This window comes from Dendrobates tinctorius, unplaced genomic scaffold (assembly GCF_039654945.1).
Source record: "Dendrobates tinctorius isolate UK_male_01 unplaced genomic scaffold, ASM3965494v1 ptg000057l, whole genome shotgun sequence".
Lineage (NCBI taxonomy): Eukaryota > Metazoa > Chordata > Amphibia > Anura > Dendrobatidae > Dendrobates > Dendrobates tinctorius.
The window spans coordinates 11,693,793-11,716,458 of record NW_027361725.1 but is presented as its reverse complement, the minus strand read 5'-3'; the positions used below and the strand labels follow the sequence as shown (position 1 = coordinate 11,716,458).

General features: G+C 41.4%; 1 protein-coding gene across 2 annotated transcripts in view; it reads right to left on the bottom strand.

Moving 5' to 3' along the window:
• Positions 1 to 22,140, bottom strand: part of MDGA2 (MAM domain containing glycosylphosphatidylinositol anchor 2) — a 1,066,479-nt gene extending 1,044,339 nt beyond the window's left edge. For both annotated transcript variants that reach the window (XM_073577764.1, XM_073577765.1), the window contains exon 1: positions 21,147 to 22,140. In XM_073577764.1, coding sequence (XP_073433865.1) covers positions 21,147 to 21,216 — 70 coding nt within the window. In that variant the 5' untranslated portion in view covers positions 21,217 to 22,140. The remainder of the gene's footprint in view (positions 1 to 21,146) is intronic.
• Positions 22,141 to 22,666: the final 526 nt, after the last annotated feature.

The window sequence follows — 22,666 nt, the reverse complement described above, 5'->3', positions numbered from 1 at the left end:
CATCCTGTAAAAATCCTATAGCATCTTTGACTTTTCTTTTACTTTTGACATATCCCCAAAATCCTTTATTATTGCTTTTGACATCTCTTGCAAGCCTCAATTCATTTTCAGCTTTAGCTAATCTGATTTGTGCCCTGCAGATTCTGCAGACAGCATTATATTCTTCTTTAGATATGCCTCCCTCTTTCCATTTTATAAACATTTTTTTCTTCCTTTTTAGCATGTGCTTAAGTTCTGTGTTCACCCATCCTGATTTCCTTAAATGCTTCCTATTCTTCCCTCTTTTCGGAATTGTTAACAACTGTGCTTTGAGAATTTCATTTTTCAAGATTTCCCATCCTTCCTGGACATTTTTGTCTTTAAGGATATCCAGCCATTGGATCCCTCCAATTATCTTTCTGAATCCCTTAAAATCTGCCTTTCTGAAATCTAACCTTGACGTCTGAGTCTTCACAGGTCTTCCGCCTCTAGTTATCCAAAATTCTAAAATAGCATGGTCGCTACCTCCTAGGGTTCCAGCCACTTTTACCTCCTCAACCATTTCCTCCCTGTTTATAAGGATTAGATCCAAGGTAGCAGTTCCCCTTGTTTTCTCCCCTACCTTTTGGAAGATAAAGTTGTTACAAGGTAAAAGGAATTTTAAATAAGGAATGCTATCACTCCATTTTACTATGCCATGCCATACCCTGTGGACAGCGCTTGATTGGAGCCAACTTTATCCTACAACAGGACAATGACCCAGAGAACACCTCCAAATTATGCAAGAACTATTTAGGGAAGAAGCAGGCACCTGGTAGTCTATCTGTAATGGAGTTGCCAGCGCAGTCACCAGATCACAACCCCATTGAGCTGTTGTGGGAGCAGGTTGACCGTATGGTACGCAAAAAGTGCCCATCAAGCCAAACTCACTTGTGGGAGGGGCCTCTAGAAGCATGGGGTGAAATTTCTCCAGATTACCTCAGCAAATTAACTGCTAGAATGTCAAAGGTCTGCAATGCTGTAATTTTTGCAAAGGGAGCATTCTTTGATGAAAACAAAGTTTGAAGGAGAAAATTATCTATTCTATTATTTCTAAACACTCTTTTTCGGTGATTACTTTGTATCTCCATTCATACTCCACCTACACACAAAAATACACCATTTGAAAAGTAAACTTGCCCCCTTCTGCAAGAAAATAGCATACATCCATGATTTGATCACAAAATACAGTTTAAACATTAATTTTCATAAACCTGCAGTAAGGAAAAATGACCTGCAGGTGGCACCACAGTACACCAAAGCACACTACCACAAAGCTGCTTACAGACATCACAAACAAATCCAAACATTTGCCTTGGGGTCTTTCCAGCTTGCTCAAGTGCTTGCCCAGCCTATTTCAGGCACATTGGAGGATTGCACACTTCACTGCAGGTGAGTCACATATGCAAACACATTTGTATACATGCACTGCTTTTTTGCAGATTACTTCACCCCACACATACAAATGATACACCATTTGAAAGGTAAACAGGCTCCCTTCAGCAAGAAAAGAGCCAAACAGACCACACATTCACAATTTTATCACTAAATACAGTTTAAACATTCATTTTCATAAACCTGCAGAAAGACACAATGACATGCAGGTGGCACCTCAACAGGAAGACATTTTTTGGCCTCTACTTATCAAACTAATTTATTGTATTACCAATCTACATATATAAATACCTGTCTGTGTTCATCATCTCATGAAACAACCTTTCATAAATCATGATTGATACTAACTAGAGTTACTTATTTTGAAGCATATTGCATCTTCTAGCATTAAAGGGGGCTGTATGAGATTTCTGCTAGAAACAGTGCCATTCTATTGTCCATAGGCTATGTCAGGTTTACAGAATTGGCCTGGGCTGCAATTTCATATGTAGCCAGTGGGAGAGAGGCACTGATTTGGTAAGAAAGCCATGGTTTTCCAGGCTCTTACAGAACTACCCTGAATGAGATTCTGCATTTTCTCACAATAACTGGCTTTACAATAGTTTGCAAGCGAGAAAGTTTATCAGAGAAAAAAAAATTCTACTGTATAGTTCATGAACGAAGGCAGGAAATAATTGTAACAACTTGTGAAATGGAGGGAAGATTTACACCCTTGGTGACACTGGAATAAAAGAACCGCATTTGGTAAGTTCTAGCACAAGAAACTGGATTTAAAACCTAGTAAGTCTGCGAGAACACATTCATTTTCTCAGGAACCGAGGAAGAAAACATCTCTTCATGACCCCAAGATGACAGTCGGTTTCCTCCCTGAAACAGGTTTCCTTAGATTAATTGGCATCACCCCGGCGTCCTATTTTTCTGAAAGGGTGTCTAACCTCTTCTTAAAGACCCTATAGTTCCCACCACCTTGGTAATGATTTCTGGGCCTTAGCTGCCCTTATTGTGAAGAACTCTTTTCTCTGTTAAAGGTGAAAGCTCCTTTACTGTAATCTCCAGGGATGTCCTCCTGTCATGTGCCCTCTTCCCTCCGATGAAAAGGCTATATGGCAATATCTCTGCAAAAAGAGAGGATTTATGAAGACAGGCATGTAATCCACAGTGGCTGGGACAATTATAATGACTAGTGGATATCTACGGGACAGAGATGGAATGTACTCTGACTCCTGCAGAACCTCTTAGATCAGAAGACATTACTTCAACTATTCCCCTATAGAGATGCAGCACAGCTTATTTTCTTATAAAAAAGACATGTGACCTTCAAGTTCAACCAAAAGACGGGAAACGAAGGGAATGAGGTCATAATGCGTGACCCATCTGTCCTAAAAGAGCAAATTATTCCCTCCAAACCCCAAGTGTCAGAACAAGAACTTTACAAATGTCCAGAAGTATTTATATTATTTTCTTCCTAAAAAAGCAACTAAACCCTTTTTGAAACCATCAATGGATCCTACTGGGAGCAGCTTATGAGGTAGACTATTCCACAGTTCTCATGGTAAACAAGCCTTGTCTCCTCTGGAAATTGAACTATTCTTTCTCTAGATGAGGGAATATCCTCTTCTATTCTGAGGGACTTATTGATGGATCTTAGTCATTGTATGGGTCATTAATTTACTTGGACTAGTTAATCTTGCCCCCTTTAGTGGTCTTTGCTTTAGAAATAAATTCAATTTTTTTACAGCTTTCCTCATAATTATGATCCTACCACCCCTTATCAGTTTTGCGGCTTTTTGTACTTTTTCTAGGACATCCTCTTTACGAACTAATGCCCAGAACTGAACTGCTTATTCCAGATAAGGTTGCACTTATGCTTTGTAAAGTGGTAGTATTAGGTCCTTGTCCCAGGAGTCTCTATTAATACATGACAATATCCTGTTCATCTTAGAAGTCCCTGATTGATAGTGCAAGCTCTCATTTAGTCTGCGATCTACAAGTACATCCAGATCTTTCTCTAAGGTCGGGGTCACACTTGCGAGTGCAATGCGAGAAACTCGCACGAGTCTCTCGCCTCAATACCCGGCAGTGCCGCCGACGGTTCGGACCGGAGCATTCAGCTGCATAGAAATACATGAAGGCACACACGCCGGTCCCGAGTGCCAGTGGCAGTGCCGGGTATTGAGGCGAGAGACTTGGCGAGTTTCTCACATTGCACTCGCAAGTGTGACCCCGGCCTAAAACTGAGTCTACTACTTTACTCCCCCTAAAACAAATGGTGCCTGTTCAGTATTAGTATCCAGATCCTTCTCTACAAATGACTCTCCTAATTTACTCCCCTAAAACAACAGATGCCTGAAGGTTATTAGTATCCAGTTCCTTCTCTGCAAATTACTCTCCTAATTTACTCCCCCTAAAACAAATGATGCCTGCTGAGAATTAGTGTCCAGATCCTTCTCTACAAATGACTCTGCGATTTTACTCCCCTAAAACAAATGATGCCTGAAGATTATTAATATCCAGATCCTTCTCTAAAACTGAGTCTACTAGTTTACTCAACCTAGAAAAAAATGATGCCTGCTGAGTATTAGTATCCAGATCCTTCTCTACAAATGACTCTCCCAATTTACTCCCCTAGAACAAACGGTGCCTGCAGACTATTAGTACACAGATGCTTCTCTACAAATGACTCTCCTAGTTTACTATCCCTAGAAGAAATTATGCCTACAGATTAGTTTCCAGATCCTTCTCTAGAAGTGACTCTCCTAGTTTACGCTATCTAAAGCATAGGGCCCATCTACATAACTATACATTTAGCAATCTTAAACCTCATCTGTCAAGGGCATGCCCAATCAGTTTGTCCAAGTCCACTTTTAAATTCTGAATATCTTCCATAGACTGTACTATACTACGCATATAGCTTTGTTGAATACCATGCCCCCATCCCTGCTCTGCCCAATTTGTCAGAGCTGGGCAAAAGTGGAGTGAGAACGTCATAAGTAGCAAAACTTTAGAGCAGCCTTGAGTTGCGTCAAAATTCTGCAACTTTTCAAAGTTTGTTTCACTTGTAAAAGTTTGATGAATCTGGCCCTATGGGTGTGATCCATTTGCAAACCTTAATTTCTAAACATTTCTAAAATATTCCCAATTTACTATGACCGAATTTCCAAAATGCCAGTGATAGTCACATGGCATCTCAGAGCTAATACCCCTTTGTGTTCGTCCCCTTTCCTTTTTAAAATCTACAGCTACCCGAGTGGATACATTGATATTTCTGGCAAAGCCTTCTAAGAAGTGGTCGTTGATTGGAAATGCTAATTAATTACTTTTTTTGCCTTTCCTAGAACCAAACGACCAGGGGAAGAGACCAGGGGAAGAGTCTTGAGGAGATCATTTGCATATTCCCAGTGCCTTCTGGGATAAGTGAAGAGTCTCCGCGAGCTCAACGATCACTGGGTTTTGGCGGTTGCAGCTGAAAAGAGGAAATCGGAAAACCAGGGGAAGAGTCTTGAGGAGATCATTTGCATATTCCCAGTGCCTTCTGGGATAAGTGAAGAGTCTCCGCGAGCTCAACGATCACTGGGTTTTGGCGGTTGCAGCTGAAAAGAGGAAATCGGAAAACCAGGGGAAGAGTCTTGAGGAGATCATTTGCATATTCCCAGTGCCTTCTGGGATAAGTGAAGAGTCTCCGCGAGCTCAACGATCACTGGGTTTTGGCGGTTGCAGCTGAAAAGAGGAAATCGGAAATTTGACTCATCTTTCATCGTTTTTTAAGAAATCTCAAGATGGAAGAGGCCAGGAGCCATTTGGTGAGCTGCATTTCTTGCTACATGTTCACAGATTTACCAGTGGAAAAGCCAAACTTCACATGCCACAAATGCAAGCTTGTGTCCCTGTTGGAGGAAAAGTTGCAAAATCTCGAAGAGAGGTTAGCTACGTTGAAGATCATTAAGGAAAGTGAAGAGTTCTTGGACAGAGCAGAATTATCTCTTCATGTTACAGAAAGAGAAGAAATTCGAAGTGCACCTGAAGAAACAGAGGAATGGAAACATGTGACCCAGAGAAGCAGGAGGATCAGGAGGCAGTCAGCACCCATACTGCTCAGAAACCAGTACCAGGCTCTCACGCAGGAAAACGATGAAGAAATACATCAGGATAAGACTTTGCCAACAAACAGCAACCTTGTACACCTTCAGAGTCCTCCTGGATGGAGAAAGAAAAATGTTGTGAAGAAGAAACGGAGAGTGGTGGTCATGGGGGATTCCCTGCTGAGAGGAACAGAGGCCGCTATCTGCAGACCGGATATAACTACAAGAGAAATGTGCTGTCTTCCAGGTGCAAAAATTAAAGATGTGTCTGACAGGATATCAGGACTCTTCAGACCTACAGATGACTACCCATTCCTGCTACTACATGTGGGGACAAATGACACCGCAAGAAACGACCTGGAAATCATCTGCAGAGACTTTGAAGACTTAGGCAAGAAAGTGAAAGAACTGGGAGCGCAGGTGGTCTTCTCTTCCATCCTCCCAGTGGATGGCCATGGAACAAGGAGGTGGAATAAGATTCTGCAGGTGAACAACTGGCTACGTCGATGGTGCCGTCAGCAACGATTTGGATTTCTGGATCACGGAGTGAACTACTTATACGATGGACTACTTGCTAGAGATGGGGTGCACCTTACGAAGACTGGAAAGCATGTATTTGGAAGTCGCCTTGCTACACTTGTAAGGAGAGCTTTAAACTAGAACAACATGGGAAGGGAAGCAAAAGACCAGAAAAAGCCATACACCTGACAAATGGTATTGAGAACTTTGCTATTAGAAGTGGAAAGGAAGAACAAAGACGAAAGAATCTAATTAATAAAAATATTGGAGAAAGAGAAACCAATCACAAACTAAAATGTTTCTATACTAATGCACAAAGCATGGGCAACAAACAAGGAGAATTGGAACTACTAACACAGGAACAGAAATATGATGTAATTGGAATCACTGAAACTTGGTGGGACAATACACATGATTGGAATACAAGACTAGAAGGATACAACTTATTTGCAAGAAACAGACTTGATAAACGAGGAGGGGGTGTCGCATTGTATGTTCGAAACGCGTATATCTGCACAGAGATTGAAGCTTCAGAGACTGGGAGTTCTGTGGAAACTGTTTGGGTAAGAATACAAGGACAGAACAATGGAAAGGACACCATTGTAGGCATTTACTACAGGCCGCCTGTGCAAGCCGAATATATAGATGAACTCTTTATGCATCAGATGGCCAAGTTCTCCAAAAAATATGACATAGTTGTCATGGGAGATTTCAACTATCCAGACATTTGTTGGGAATCTCTCTCAGGCAAAACTAACAGGTCAAGGAAATTCTTATCCTCTCTTGCTGACAACTTTATCTTCCAAAAGGTAAGGGAGAAAACAAGGGGAACTGCTACCTTGGATCTAATCCTTATAAACAGGGAGGAAATGGTTGAGGAGGTAAAAGTGGCTGGGACCCTAGGAGGTAGCGACCATGCTATTTTAGAATTTTGGATTACTAGAGGTGGAAGACCTGTGAAGACTCAGACGTCAAGGTTAGATTTCAGAAAGGCAGATTTTAAGGGATTCAGAAAGAGAATTGGAGGGATCCAATGGCTGGATATCCTTAAAGACAAAAATGTCCAGGAAGGATGGGAAATCTTGAAAAATGAAATTCTCAAAGCACAGTTGTTAACAATTCCGAAAAGAGGGAAGAATAGGAAGCATTTAAGGAAACCAGGATGGATGAACACAGAACTTAAGCACATGCTAAAAAGGAAGAAAAAAATGTTTATAAAATGGAAAGAGGGAGGCATATCTAAAAAAGAATATAATGCTGTCTGCAGAACCTGCAGGGCACAAATCAGATTAGCTAAAGCTGAAAATGAACTGAGGCTCGCAAGAGATGTCAAAAGCAATAATAAAGGATTTTGGGGATATGTCAAAAGTAAAAGAAAAGTCAAAGATGCTATAGGATTTTTACAGGATGAAAATGATGAAATGGTAAGACAGGATGTTGAGAAGGCTGAACTTTTAAATTCCTATTTTGCATCTGTTTTCTCTCAGAAAGGAAATGCAACATCAACTGTTATTCACTGTCCTATTAAGGGAATAGAAGAATCCAGGATATCTATAAACAGAAAGATAGTGAGGAAACACTTAGCTAACCTAAATGAATTCAAGTCTCCAGGTCCAGATGAATTACACCCCAGAGTACTGAAGGAGATAGCAGAAGAAATTTTTGAACCCCTCTCCATAATCTTTGAAAATTCTTGGAGAACAGGAGAAGTGCCAGAAGACTGGAGAAGAGCAAATGTTGTTCCTATCTTCAAAAAGGGGAAGAAGGTGGACCCAGGCAACTATAGGCCGGTGAGTCTGACTTCTATACCAGGAAAGATCTTTGAACAAATTATTAAACAACATGTATGTCAATACCTGGATAAGAATGAAGTGATTAAACAGAGTCAGCATGGGTTTCTAACTAATAAGTCATGTCAGACTAACTTAATTTCCTTCTATGACAGTATCACTGATTGGGTGGATCAAGGAAATGCTGTAGATATAGTATATCTTGACTTCAGCAAAGCATTTGACAAAGTCTCTCATACAATCCTTATTGAAAAAATGACTAAGTATGGAATGGACAAGGCAACTGTTAGGTGGATTCATAACTGGCTTAGTGATCGGACCCAAAGAGTGGTCGTAAATGGCTGCACATCCAGTTAGAAGAATGTCTCAAGTGGGGTACCACAGGGCTCTGTCCTGGGCCCTGTATTGTTCAACATCTTTATCAACGATTTAGATGAAGGAATTGAGGGTAAACTGATTAAATTTGCTGATGACACAAAGCTAGGAGGGATAGCTAATACTAGAGAAGAGAGAGAGAGGATTCAAAAAGATTTAAATAAACTGGAGAAGTGGGCAGCAACTAACAGAATGGTTTTTAACAGGGAGAAATGCAAAGTACTACATCTGGGCAATAAAAATGAAAAAAGCATATATAGAATGGGAGGAATAGGGCTAAGTGACAGCACATGTGAAAAAGACTTGGGTATACTAATAGATCACAGACTGAATATGAGTCAACAGTGTGATGCAGCAGCAAAAAAGGCAAATGCAATTCTAGGATGTATTAACAGAAGCATACAGTCTAGATCACGTGAAGTCATTATTTCCCTCTACTCCTCTTTGGTCAGACCTCATCTGGAATATTGTGTCCAGTTTTGGGCACCACATTTTAAAAAAGACATCAACAAACTGGAGCAAGTTCAGAAAAGAGCGACCAGAATGGTGACCGGTCTGCAAACCCTGTCTTATGAGGAAAGGTTGCAGGATTTGGGAATGTTTAGTTTGCAAAAGAGAAGACTGAGAGGAGACTTAATAGCTGTCTACAAATATCTAAAGGGCTGTCACATTGTAGAAGGATCAACTTTATTCTCATTTGCACAAGGAAAGACTAGAAGCAATGGGATGAAACTGAATGGGAAGAGACACAGATTAGATATTAGAAAAAACTTTTTGACAGTTAGAGTGATCAATGAGTGGAACAGGCTGCCACGAGAAGTGGTGAGTTCTCCTTCAATGGAAGTCTTCAAACAGAGGCTGGACAGACATCTGACTGGGATGATTTAGCGAATCCTGCTTTGAGCAGGGGGTTGGACCAGATGGCCCAGGAGGTCCCTTCCAACTCTACGATTCTATGATTCTATGATTCTATGACCTCACCTGGCAGTTAAAGCTAAACAAGTTAGGACTGAGCTTGTAAGATGTTACATAGTTACACAGCTTGATAAATAACCACGGTCCATCAAGTTCAACCTTTCTCTACCAATTATTCATTTCATCACTAAATTATCTATTACCCCCAATGTTATGAGTATTGAAGGAATCATCCAGCCCTTATATAAAAGCTGTTATAGTGTCTGCCATTACTACCTCTTGAGGTCAGCATTCCACATTCTGACTGCTCTAACTGTAAAGAACTATTTCCTATTTAGCTGCCAAAATCGCCTTTCTTTCACCCGTAATAAATGCACTATGGTCCTTATTATGGTCTTTGGAAGGAATAAGTCATGTGCCAGTCCTTTGTATTGATGTAGCATAGCTAAGGATGCCAAGTGGAAATTATGAGTATGTCCCATGTAACAGAGAAGAATTTGTCAAACATACTAATGCACCCTCCTTACGTTTTCATCAATTTTGATAAGATTCCAATTTTTACAATACAAATTAATTACATGTCGGTATGTCATGCAAGCTGCAATTCTCATTCTCCACCACTGGGTGGCCAAATATAGACACCTATAGACACCTATAGTGTAAACATCTCCAGACCCTTTTATTTAAAGCTGCTAATTACAAGTCAAGACGAAAGGAAGGGCACATTTGCATAAGTGCTGAATTTTTCTCCAATGTGGCACAGCTCCATTTTTCTGCAGTATTGTCCGATTTGCTTTTCACATAACTCATTTGCTATGATTTTTTTCTCTTTTTTTACTTAAAATAACTCTAGAACTATCTATAAAAACAAATGCAAATTAAATCTAATAACAGTCGGCTTTACTACATATCTACAAAGTAATACTTTCAGGAACATGATGTCTGCAGAAGAAGAAATCGCTATAATAATACAATACCGGTGCAAGATGTACAGTTTGGATTTTACGCAAAAAAATAAATCCTCAGCAGAAATAGCTGGGAAGAAAATAGTGTCAGGGTGAACGCAGAGTATCACAGTGGTTAGCCAAACAAGGTATGACATGAAGTTCATTAGAAATCAAGAAGCATTACTGCATGTCTCTTAAAGGGGCGCTCCAAGACAGTGCAGATAAAGTTTACCGGAGACAGGAAAGGACATGCTTACACTGCGTAGAGTAATGTGGTCAGCGAGCTCCGATCTTGCCGAGACGACTGTGTGAGTTTATAGAAAGCAATGATAATACACTTTCCATGAACTTCTACTGTAAATCTACTGTATGTAGAAGCTTCTGTCAAGATCAGAGCTCAGGGGCTACAGTTACACTACATTACAAAAAAAATACTGTAAAGGTAGACTTTGTAGTGGTGATATTGGGCAGCGATCTTCAAGGCTCTTAAGTCAACACCACACAGATACCAAGGTCTACCAATGTACTATCTTCTAAAGCAAACCATAGATGATCAGCTGAGTGAGTCACTGATGGGTTCAAGTTTGGTCAGAATTGGTGTCTCCAGTAACATGGGATCTTCTGGTGGTTCAAGGCTCTGACACAACAGTAGTTTCCTATTATGGTTCTTTTTCCACTGGAAGATAACAGCGTTGGAGGTGACATGGAGGCTAACACTTGGCTCTAGGGTTTATTTCATATAAGTTTATTATCAAAATCATCTGTCCATCTATAGGCAAATCACCCATGTAACTAAGCCTCACAGGAAAATCCTTCAAAACAAAATTTATGGAAGGTTTTCTGTGCCTGTCCAAAGGATGCCCAGCCATTAGACGCAGCCATTCATTTGGAGGCGACAGATGTATATAGGGGTTTGGGCTCTCAAAAGGAGGCATTGATATTTGATAACATTTTTGGTGTCCCATGGGGTGTTATGTGAAACATGAAACTTTTCATACCCCACGCCCTCTAAAGCCATCCTTTGAATGTTGGAAAATAAGATCTATTTGTACAAAAAGATTGCAATGAAGCAGCACCACGGAGTCCAGTTTAGGGTGCCAGGTCTCCAAAACTTAAACATAACTGTCTTTCAATATATTAAAAACTTATATGTGACATGCACAAGTGTGAACAAGTCGGTAAGACAATGCCCACACCACCCAATGGCTGAACCACAACAAGAGAGCACAAAATGACAAATTTGAAAAAATACTCTGCAGTAAAAAACATATAAAAGTAATCAGCAAGTGCTGTATAACAAATACAGGGTATTTAGTCAACACATTTTTTGCAAAAAATACATACCAAGCTGCTTCACCACTTCACGGTAACCCTTCACGAAGCAGTCCCTATCTAATGTATTCATAACCTGAACATGTGAACAGTGTCCGAATGAACAGGATACAGACAGGCGCTTCCCAGTATATGGGCTTGTTGGTGAAAGACAGCTCATTTATGTGCATGTCACAAAGGAGGAGGGTGGGGTCTCCCAAACCGTGCTGAGCACGGAAAAAAAAGGATTAAAAACATATATGTGACATGCACAAGTGTGAACCCTCCTCCTATTCAGTAGGACTATCAGCTGTGTATCCACCAGACTTCTGCACAACACAACTGATGGTCCCAACCCCATTTATAAGGCAAGAAATCCCACTTAATAAAACCTGACAGGGCACACCTGTGACGTGAAAACCATTTCCGGTGACTACCTCTTGAAGCTCATCAAGAAATGCTAAGAGTGTGCAAAGCAGTAATCAAAGCAAAAGGTGGCTACTGGTCAAAATTACTGTTATTGTGAACAGTTAAGCGAGTTGAAGATGAAATGATCTCTAAAAGGCCTAAAGTTACAGATGACTCATTTTTTACATTTTAAAAATTACAAAAAGGTAAATGGGCCGATGCAAACATTTGAGCACCCTTGGAGATTTGTATGCTCATTATTTCAGACTTTAATTAGCTTGTTAGAGTTGTGGCTTGTTCCCTATCATCGTTAAGAAAGGCCCGATGATGCAAATTTCCAAGCTTGATAAAAACCCAGGCTCTTCTAACCTTGTGCCAAAAACAGCAACCACGGGGTTCTTCTAAACAGCTGCCTAGCACTCTGAAAATGAAAATGGTGGAGGCCCACAAAGCCGGAGAAGGCTATAAGAAGATAGCAAAGAGTTTTCAAGTTGCTCTTTCTTCAGTTCGAGGCAAATCATAGCCACCACTAGACTGCAAAAAAAAGACCTTCGGAAAGATTTAGCAGACTCTGGAGTTGTGGTACATTGTTCGACTGTTCAGAGACACCTGCACAATTATGGCCTTCATGGAAGAGTCATCAGAAGAAAACTTCTTCATCTTCAACATAAAATTCATAGTTAGAAGTATGCAACAGAGCATCTAAACAAGCTGATGCATTTTGAAAACAAGTCCTGTGGACCGATCAGGTGAAAATAGAACTTTTTGGCCACAATGAACAATGGTATGTGTTTAGAAAAAAAGTGCACAGAATTCCAGGAAAAGAACATCTTCAATAACCATTAACCTTTGGGTGGATCAATCATGCTTTGGAAATGTGTTGTAACCAATGGCACGGGGAACATTCCACTGGTAGAGGGAAGAATGGATTCAAAGAAATTTCAACCAATTCTTGATGCAAACATAACACCATGTGTAAAAAAACTGAAAATGAAAAGAGGATGACTTCTCCAAATGGATAATGATCCTAAACTCACATCAAAATCCACAATAGACGACCTCAAATGGCGCAATCTGAAGATTTTACAATGGCCCTCACAGTCCCTTGATCTGAACATCATTGAAAATCTGTGGCTAGACCTCAAAAGAGCAGCGGATGCAAGACGACCCAGGATTCTCACAGAACTGGAAGAAGTTTCCAAGGAAGAATGGATGAAAATCACTCAAACAAGAATTGAAAGACTCTTGGCTGGCTGCAAAAGAGTTTACAAGATGTGATACTTTCAAAAGTGAGTGCTACTAGGTATAACCATGCAGTGTGCCCAAACTTGTGCATCTGCCCATTTCCTTTTTTTATAATTTTTAAAATGTAAACGAATATTATATATATATATATATACACACACACATATATACACGCACAGTATATATATATATATATATATATATATATATATGTATAAAGCTGAGTGTATATATGGGTGTGTAAGTATCAAGCCACGCCAACTCCACATAGCCTCGCCCACTGCGCATACCCGCACTCACTCCACACGCAAAGCCTCGTCCACACAGCCCACGTTGTTAGCACACACAGACGGAGACACATTCACCTTGAAAGCCACCCTGCAAAACTCATGTCCCAGCCACTGCGAGCTACAATCAGGGCTACCGCCTTCATAGTATCAGTGCGCGGCAGGCACAGGCCACATCTAGCTCCATTATGTCTAGAATGGAGTTGCTCCTGTGAGGCATGACATCAAGGGAAAGGAAAGAGCCTCATGGATTACACAGCTGTGCTCATAACAGGAAGTTGCTGTGCACGTGTGAGGGGAAGGGAGGAGTGAAGGGAAAATGAGAGGAGTGAGGGGAAAATTAAGAGATGTGACGGGGAAATAGTGGGGACGGGTGTGAGGTCAAAATGACAGGTGTGAGGGGGGAAAATGAGAGGACTGAGGGGAGAATGAGTGGTGTGAGGGGGAAAATGAGAGATGTGAGGGGAAAATGAGAGATGAGAGGGGGAAATGAGAGGCATAATGGGAAAATGAGAGAAGTGAGGTGCTGCTGCAGTATGAGGCTGTGTATAGAGAAGAGTGAGGCACTGCAAGTGGATGCTGTGTATAATTCCACATTCACACGTTCAGCATTTGGTCAGTATTTTACCTCAGTATTTATAAGCCAAAACCAAGAGTGGGAGAAAAATACAGAAGTGGTGACATGTTTCTAAGGCTAAGTGCACACGTTGCAGAAAATTTTTGCACAAAAACCTGAATCCCTTCCCAGAAACCGCACCTATTTTTCCGCGGTGGTTTTTGTGTGTGTTTTGCGCGGTTTTGATGTGTTTTTGATGCGTTTTTTACCGCAGCGGTTTCTAAAAGCATGGGAGAAGCCTAAACCGCGGAAAAAAACGCAAAATTAATGTGCATGCTGCGGTTTTTACCGCGATGCGGTTTTTTCGCGGTAAAAAACGCATCAATGTGCACAAAAAGTGCAAAATGCATAGAAATGACTGTGCACCTTATTTTTAGCGGTTTTATAGTGGCTTTATAGTGAAAACCGCGGTAAAAACTGCTAAAAAAACGCTGTGTGTGAACACAGCCTAATACACTTTTCCTCTGATTGTTTTCCTCCAAGTTTTAGTTTGCAAATACTGAGGTAAAAATACTGACCAAATAACATGTGAACGAGGTCTAAAGGAGAAAAGTGTGGTGCTGCACAAAAAGTAGGCCGTGTATACAATACGCTTTATTGCAATTAGTGCAATTTCTCTCAGGACCAAGTGTTTACAATTGTATATGGAAGAGGAGTGTGAGGTGCTGCTGGAGGAGGCGACTATAAAGGAGAAAAGCTGTGCTGCAGAAAAATGCTGTGTAAAAAGGACGAGCGTGAGGTGCAGGAGGAGGCTGTGTCAAAAGAAGGAGCATGAGGTGCAGAAGGAAAAAGGCTCCTTAACTGCCGCCGTTAAAAGTTGTATTGGCAGTTGTTAAAGGGTTAATATTGTGTTAAAAAAAAAATTATTTCAACAAAATGACGCCGGTTGTGTCCCGTGTACCAGTGTGGGAGCATTGCTATGTTCAACAGCGACAATTTCTTTTTCTTGGGTACTTTCCCACATTGGTCGTCGGAACACAGTGGGCTGCGCATGTGAAGATTGAGAGCATTGCTTGCCGATAGATGCTATTGCGCATGCACCAGCACCATTTTGTTGAAGCAACATTTTTCTTTTTTGAAAATTTTGCACCAGAAGGAAAAACCAAAAATGTTTATGAAAAGGCTCTTGAATGAGTTGAAAATAAGATACTATCAATATTTGGGTAATCATTTACGGTAGTTAATTTGTGTTGCAAATCTGTAACGTTGAATATATGATGTGAAATATTTTTATGCGCAATATAATCATTATAATTTGTTATAACTAACCACAGTTAGTTACTATGCCCAGGCAACGCCGGGCTCTTCAGCTAGTTATATATATATATGTTTACAAAACAAAGTAAATGTGTCATCTTTAATTTCAGAACCTTTTAGAGATCATTTAAACTTCATCTGGCTTAACTATTCACAATAACAGTAATTTTGACCTGGGATATCTATCTATCTATCTATCTATCTATCTATCTATCTATCTATCTATCTATCTATCTATCTATTATCCATCTATATATCATCTACCAATCTATCAGTCATCTTTCTATCTATTATCTATCTTCATGGCAAACCTCTAGCACTCAGACAATTCTCACATAAATTGACTCTTATACATTTATAGCCTATTTTAAGGATCTTCCATAATAAAACTTCAATGTTTATAGGAAAACACTACTGTCTCATCCCATAGCTTTTACAAGGACAATAACACTAATTATTTCACATGATGCACCATAAAGTCTGTCAAGATTAAGTCAACAGAAGGAAAACAGTAAATGTATATATAACGACAACTGCTTATACTATTATATCGATCCAATAAAATGTACATTATACCGCCTGCAGATCACACCCTGACTGGGTCATTTATAGTTTTTTTTAACTAACAGATCTTTAATTACAGGTGCTTCTCACAAAAATAAAATATCATCAAAAAGTTAATTTATTTCATTTCTTCAATATAAAAAGTGAAACTCATATTATATAGAGTCATTACAAATATAATGACTCTACTGTATATATGAGTTTCACTTTTTGTATTGAAGAACTGAAATAAATTAACTTTTTGATGATATTCTAGTTTTGTGAGAAGCACCTGTATAGAACAACCCCCCAGGCACCTCATGCCTTATAGCTGCCTGAGAGAGACGGTGAGACCTGACCATTCTAGAACATCTATGAAAAAATGCCTATAAGGTTTAGATCAGTGGTTGCAATAAGCTCCACTCTATGCAGTGCCCAGAACAAAAGATTAGGGAAAGGGAAATATGGGAGGAGTTGGTTGCTCTCGGCCAATCAGCATTGATGGGAGTGTTCACTTTCTAAATGTCCTTTTAAGTTAGATGCTATGCTGAGAATGCTTTTATACAACTCTGGTTCATGGAGCAGTTACCCGGTACTAAAAATTCTAACCAGGATTTCAAGAATGTGGTCATGGTTTGGTTCCTTTATTTTCTAACTTAACATATTTCCTTTACTGGACTGTATATAATAAAGTGTTTGCCAAATAAAAATCTAGAAGACCTTGGATCATGTTAGATGAGGATCATTTCCACCCATAGTGAATATTCACTGACAACTGAACAAGTCAAGCGGTGCTGCTTTAAGGTCCTCTACATGAGCCAAGGCAAGCTGTATGGTGGCAATCAAGTGATTATACATTGTGTGATCCCCATACGGTTTCATACTATCGGCAGGACATCAACAGGTTGCCTATATTTTTAGGGCCCATATAAAAGATGCAATCCGCTTACAAATGATCATTTAGATCAGCGGTTTGGTCAGCCGATTATTTACCGGCTGGTGTACAGGCGCCATTAATCATGTATCGGAGGAAGTGGGGATAGCTGACCCCAGGTGTTGCCATGTTGAGCTCAAATATTTATATTATTTGATTGTAACCTTTGAAAATCTGTGTGATTTGCCAAGATGTTATATATGAACAAAAGCAAATTGCAATACAAGAGATAACAAAATACAATAAATTCATATTAATAGGAAACAAACCAATTAGAATATTTTGGAAGGCCGTTATACCGGCAGTAGAGCTTAAAAAAAAAAAAAAATCATAATAATGGATAATATAATCAGCCCAAATCCTTGTTCATGTAAATGGTTCTTAATTTGACATTACATCATGCAATATTACCATTCCCAGACATAGGGAAACGTGTAAACCACAGGCAATATTGTGTAAAGTCGAAACGGAGAAGTAAATGTAAGCAAAGTGAGTAATCTGCTTGTTTACCAACACTGCTCGCTCCCGTCTGCTGACAAATGAGATTCAGGTGAATTATGAAATATGAAGAATATTCTACAAGTCATTAAACCGTTATCAGACTGACAATTACTGATCTTTCTTCATGTTTAAAACAGTAAAAACATCTTCCTGTTTCACTCATCCAGATGCTGCGGCGCAGACCATTAATTTCACTGGTCGCATTTAGTGTTGTAACATAAGGCAATGCTATCAGGTTCTAGTATCTCACCCTGAAATGTGTAAAGGTTGTTATTATGGTAGACTGAAGGTGTATTTCTGTTAACAGTATGATAATATTGCATGAGGATCAGCTTTACTCTTTACCATCATTGGTGGCAATCAGTCACTTCACCCTCCAAGATACTTTTTTATTCATGGCCATCATTGGTGGCAATCAGTGAAATCATCCTCCAAGATACCCTTTATGTTTGGCCACTATTGGTGGTGATCAGTCAAGACATCTTCCAAGATAAACTTTATTCTTGGCCATCATTGGTGGTGATCAGTCAAATCATCTTCCAAGATACCCTTTATTATTGGCCATCATTGGTGGCGATCAGTCAAGTCATCTTCAAAGATATAACTATTGGTGGTTACTGGTGTCATCGGTAGAAATTGTTTATGGAGCACCTCCTAATCTATTACTTGGAATGGTGAGTGTCTCCCTATCCACAGTTATGCAAATAAAGTCCGTGGAGCCTCATTTTAGAGTCTCAAACACGGGACTAGCCAGATCTTCCTCCAGTGAAGGACCCAGCCAAGGGGTGGCTCCTTTCGGAAACCACCATTACCACCATATTAAGTGGCCCTTTAAGTCAATATCCAGCTCTTTGTGTTTACAGATATGACAAGGAAAATACCAAGGCCAGGTATCCATCCACAGACAGCCGTTTCGGGGTGTTGCCCCTCATCAGTGTGGAGTAGGATTCTGGCTAGGTGGGAGCAATGCCTAGTAGACCAATATCACGAAACAATCACTGACCTCAGGGAGACCAGCCAAACAAAACACTGCGGCAGCCGGCAAAGGCGCTCAATCAGTGAAATCCTAGGTGCAATGCTCCCTGGGAAATACAAATATGCAAATAAGGTCCATGGAGCCTTATTTAAGAGTCTCAAACACGGGATTAGCCAGATCTTCCTCCAGCGAAGGACCCAGCCAAGGGGTGGCTACTTTCGGAAACCACCATTACCACCATATTAAGTGGCCCTTTAATTAAATATCCAGCTCAATATGAGGCTCCACGGACTTTATTTACATATTCGTATTTCCCAGGGAGCATTGCACCTAGGATTTCACTGATTGAGCACCTTTGCCGGCTGCTGCAGTGTTTTCTTTGACTGGTCTCCCTGAGGTCTGTGATTGTTTCGTGATGTTAGTCTACAAGGCATTGCTCCCAACTAGCCAGAATCCTACTCCACACTGATGAGGGGCAACACCCCGAAACAGCTGTCTGTGGATGGATACCTGGCCTTGCTTGGTATTTCCCTTGTCATATCTATAAACTCGTAAAGAGCTGGATATTGACTTAAAGGGCCACTTAATATGGTGGTAATGGTGGTTTCCGAAAGGAGCCACCCCTTGGCTGGGTCCTTCACTGGAGGAAGATCTGGCTAGTCCCGTGTTATAAAATGGCCTTAGGTCATAGTGCCCAAAACACCGCATGCATTAGCCATGGAATAACTCCCCATAATGCTGAGTGACAAAAAGAGAAAATAGGAGTACTAAATCCACCACAAGAATTTTTTAAAAATTAGATTGATTTTTATTATATATTATAATAAAAATCAATCTAATTTTTAAAAAATTCTTGTGGTGGATTTAGTACTCCTATTTTCTCTTTTTGTCACTCACTATATCGGACTATATCTAAGGATACACATAATGCGACCTTCTGTATCAGAGCTTAAATGCTAGAACCAAGCACCACCTTCCGGTATGGACATCCTCAAGGTATAAATACTGCATGTATCCTGCTCCTTGTCTGGATTGCCTGTCTGTAGTCTATTTTTACCTATACATAGCCTTGCAACTGGTATATGAAGACAAGTCTGCAGTGGAGATTACAAGGAAGGATTGGATGTGTCTACATTAGCCATCAATCCACTTGTCGGTGTGAAGTGTCAGACATGGGTACTTCATATGTATCCTTTGTACGTACATGTGACTTATCTTGGGTATGTAGTTGGCCTTTATTATGCATGTTGCATTTACGTGTGCGGGTATGTGGGGTACATGTATGCGGAGTCCATGTATAATGACTAAGCTGTGGCATGTGGATGGCTTGGTACGTTTTGTCACCATCTGGCATTGACTTTTTGCTGACCTAGATTCTATGTGAAATGACTCAGAACAAGCCCGGGCATTCCTAATACACGGCATGTATCTACACAATGTACACTGCTTCTCTTCCCCGAGCTTCCACTGTCTGATTTCCTATTTACTGTTCATTGATCTGTATTTCGGAAACACATGAATACTCTACACTACCCAATTACCCTGGCATGAAATCTCATCATCCCGAACAAGATGTATTTTATTTCTTTTTTTTTGCATGGGAGCTGTCTTAAAATAATCATCTCCTGGGCTGTAAAGCTTGCAGTTTGCACACCAAGGCGGCGGTGGCCCTTCATACACCCATGCATACCGTACATCATTGGCTGCCAATGGGGATTTAGAAAAAAAAGAAATACAATATAAAAACTGACAGAACATATTGGGTTTCCTGAAAAGGACAGAGATGTTGCTGTGTGAGAACAGTGAGGGGTCTGTTGGGATTTCGGCACGCCCCCAGTCAAATACCACCCCCCCAACCTCTACCCTCCAAGGCACCATATTACCCCCACACTCAGACTCCTTCATACATTGATGACACTTGCATAGACTGATCATGATCATTTCAGCACTAAAAAAAACAATTAAATGGGTAATTTCATCTCCTGGGGCGGGTAGAGGGGTTTGCATCATTTCTCACTGGAAAGGAATATTGGCAACTACTACTGTATACTGGGATTAGATGTGTTTTTGCAAACACCATCTGTCCTCCATTAGCGTATTTATAATATAGGCAAGTAAGTAATTCAATCAGAGTTGATTACAGAACATGCACCAATACATTACTGATATGTACGGCACACATGGCAGCTCCATCCGGTCCTGCCTGCCCGCTCGCTGATATATCCCAATGTGCAATGTTGCATTCTTGACCCCCTTCCCTTTCCTTCCTCCCCAATCATACGTCTCCACCATGGCGCTTTACACCCTCCAACTTTGGCTGTTACTTTGCACTGCCCCCGATGATGTATGGGTGCCACATTAATTATGAGCCGAGGTTGTCACCGATGCAGTAGCCAACGATTAGCCCCATTCTAGGTCTGATCTGCTCTCCGAGCCATACACTTCCTTCAAACACAATGTAGCAATTTATACACCATTCCGAATGACAAACAAAAAATGTATTTTATTTTCCCACCTCTCCGATGTACAACTGTTTTGTCAATGGAAAATTGGATGATTGGAGCAGATTTGCAAAGCTCGCACTATAATGTCTGCAACAACCGAGGCAACGCAGGTAATGGGAAATAACATGCGGTTTAGAGCGGTAGTCATTGAATTCAGACTTTGCTGTGATTAGACTAATGGCATCCCTATAAAAAAAAATGCATTGTGAGGTCAACCAGAGCTTGCAGACATGTGGTAGATACAAGGTGCATGCTAAGTCTGTTCATTGGATAGACATGCAATGGAGAGAAACCTGAGAAGAACAATTCCACATTGAATCTTTTGGAAAATTATACATTGAAACGTAAGAGGAGATGTTCTCCAAGGGTTGAGAGGTTTAGATGTATCATCAGTGACCACCAACCAAGTTATAGTCCTACAAGAAAGACCAAACACTCAACCTGATCTTGGCTTCTATGGAAAATACAAGGTCATGGATGGAGTTGGAGAAGACAATGTTTAGGAATTTTATGCCAAGAGACTCACCATAAACTCCTTGGCTACAGATGTCTTCAATGAGAACTGTCAACAGCCAAAAGATGAAACTTAAATCCATCTTCACGTTAATATAGACATATCCAGCCCAGGAACACAACAAGACCTGCCAGAGGCCAAGGACTGATCAACTTCTCCTCTGGTATCAGTTTAGACTCCAGCTCACAGGTGGCCACTGGTCATCCACCTTGGAGCCAGCAACTGGTATATATATATATATATAGATCTAGATATGAAAAATTAGGACAGTATTGCTCTTAATATAATACAAAAATGGGTCTTCTATGGTAAGAGAGAGGGAAATTCCATGCAATCAGGTAAGATGTGCAAAGGCTTCTTGGTCAATCTTCAAGCAAGAGGTGGTGGGATCAGGATGGGGAGTTGGGGGTCAAAAAGTAACTCACAGTGGTCCCTGGAGAACAATTAAGAGAGCAGACTGATTGCAGTCCAAGCAAACCCCTCCAGATTCTCCTACCCCCATTCCATTAGATGCCATTGCAAAAAAAATCCAAGCTCCAGCCTGGCAACCAGAGCAACACAGGGGGAGTCTGTGAGGAGGAAGCAGCTGGGGTGGTGAGAAGCTTGTGAGATCACTCATCAGATCCAGGCGCAGACATGACCAGGCAGCAGGCAGAAGAAGAAGAAGACTCCCATAGGAATGAATGAACCAAGAGCACAGGACCAACCCCAGCTGCAGGAAATGCAAATGAAGCTAAACCTGGCAGGGAGGGATTGCAGCAGCAGATATTAATATTCTTGTCATTTTGTGTCGGAATCCAGAGCTGTGCATGGATGGAGCCCCCTCTCCTCCAGCGGCTGCGGCTCTCTGGTCCTGTGTGTGTATGGGGTCTGTCAGTGTGTGTGTCAGTGTGTGTGTATGTGTGTGCAGCCGGAGCAGGAAGGAGAGACGGAGCTGTGTGTGGTCACGTTGGGATCTACGTGGAGAGGAGCTGGAGCCTGGAAGCCGCAGCCAGGAGACGTCAAAGCTGCGTGTCCCCCTCCTCTCCTCTCTGCTCCCGCCCGCCCTCATCCGAGCACAGCTCATCAGTATGGGGAGCACAGAGGGAGAAGAGCAGCCACAGAGCAGGCAGGGAGGCATGCTGCTACTGGACAGCGGGGACCCTCACTGTGGCTATGCCCCCCTCACTGTGCCCCCCTCACTGTGCCCCCTCACTGTGCCCCCTCACTGTACCCCCCTCACTGTGCCCCCTCACTGTGCCCCCTCACTGTGCCCCCTCACTGTGCCCCCCTCACTGTGCCCCCTCACTGTGCCCCCTCACTGTGCCCCCCTCACTGTGCCCCCTCACTGTACCCCCCTCACTGTACCCCCCTCACTGTGCCCCCTCACTGTACCCCCCTCACTGTGCCCCCTCACTGTGCCCCCCTCACTGTGCCCCCTCACTGTGCCCCCTCACTGTTCCCCCCTCACTGTGCCCCCCTCACTGTGCCCCCTCACTGTGCCCCCTCACTGTACCCCCCTCACTGTACCCCCCTCACTGTGCCCCCTCACT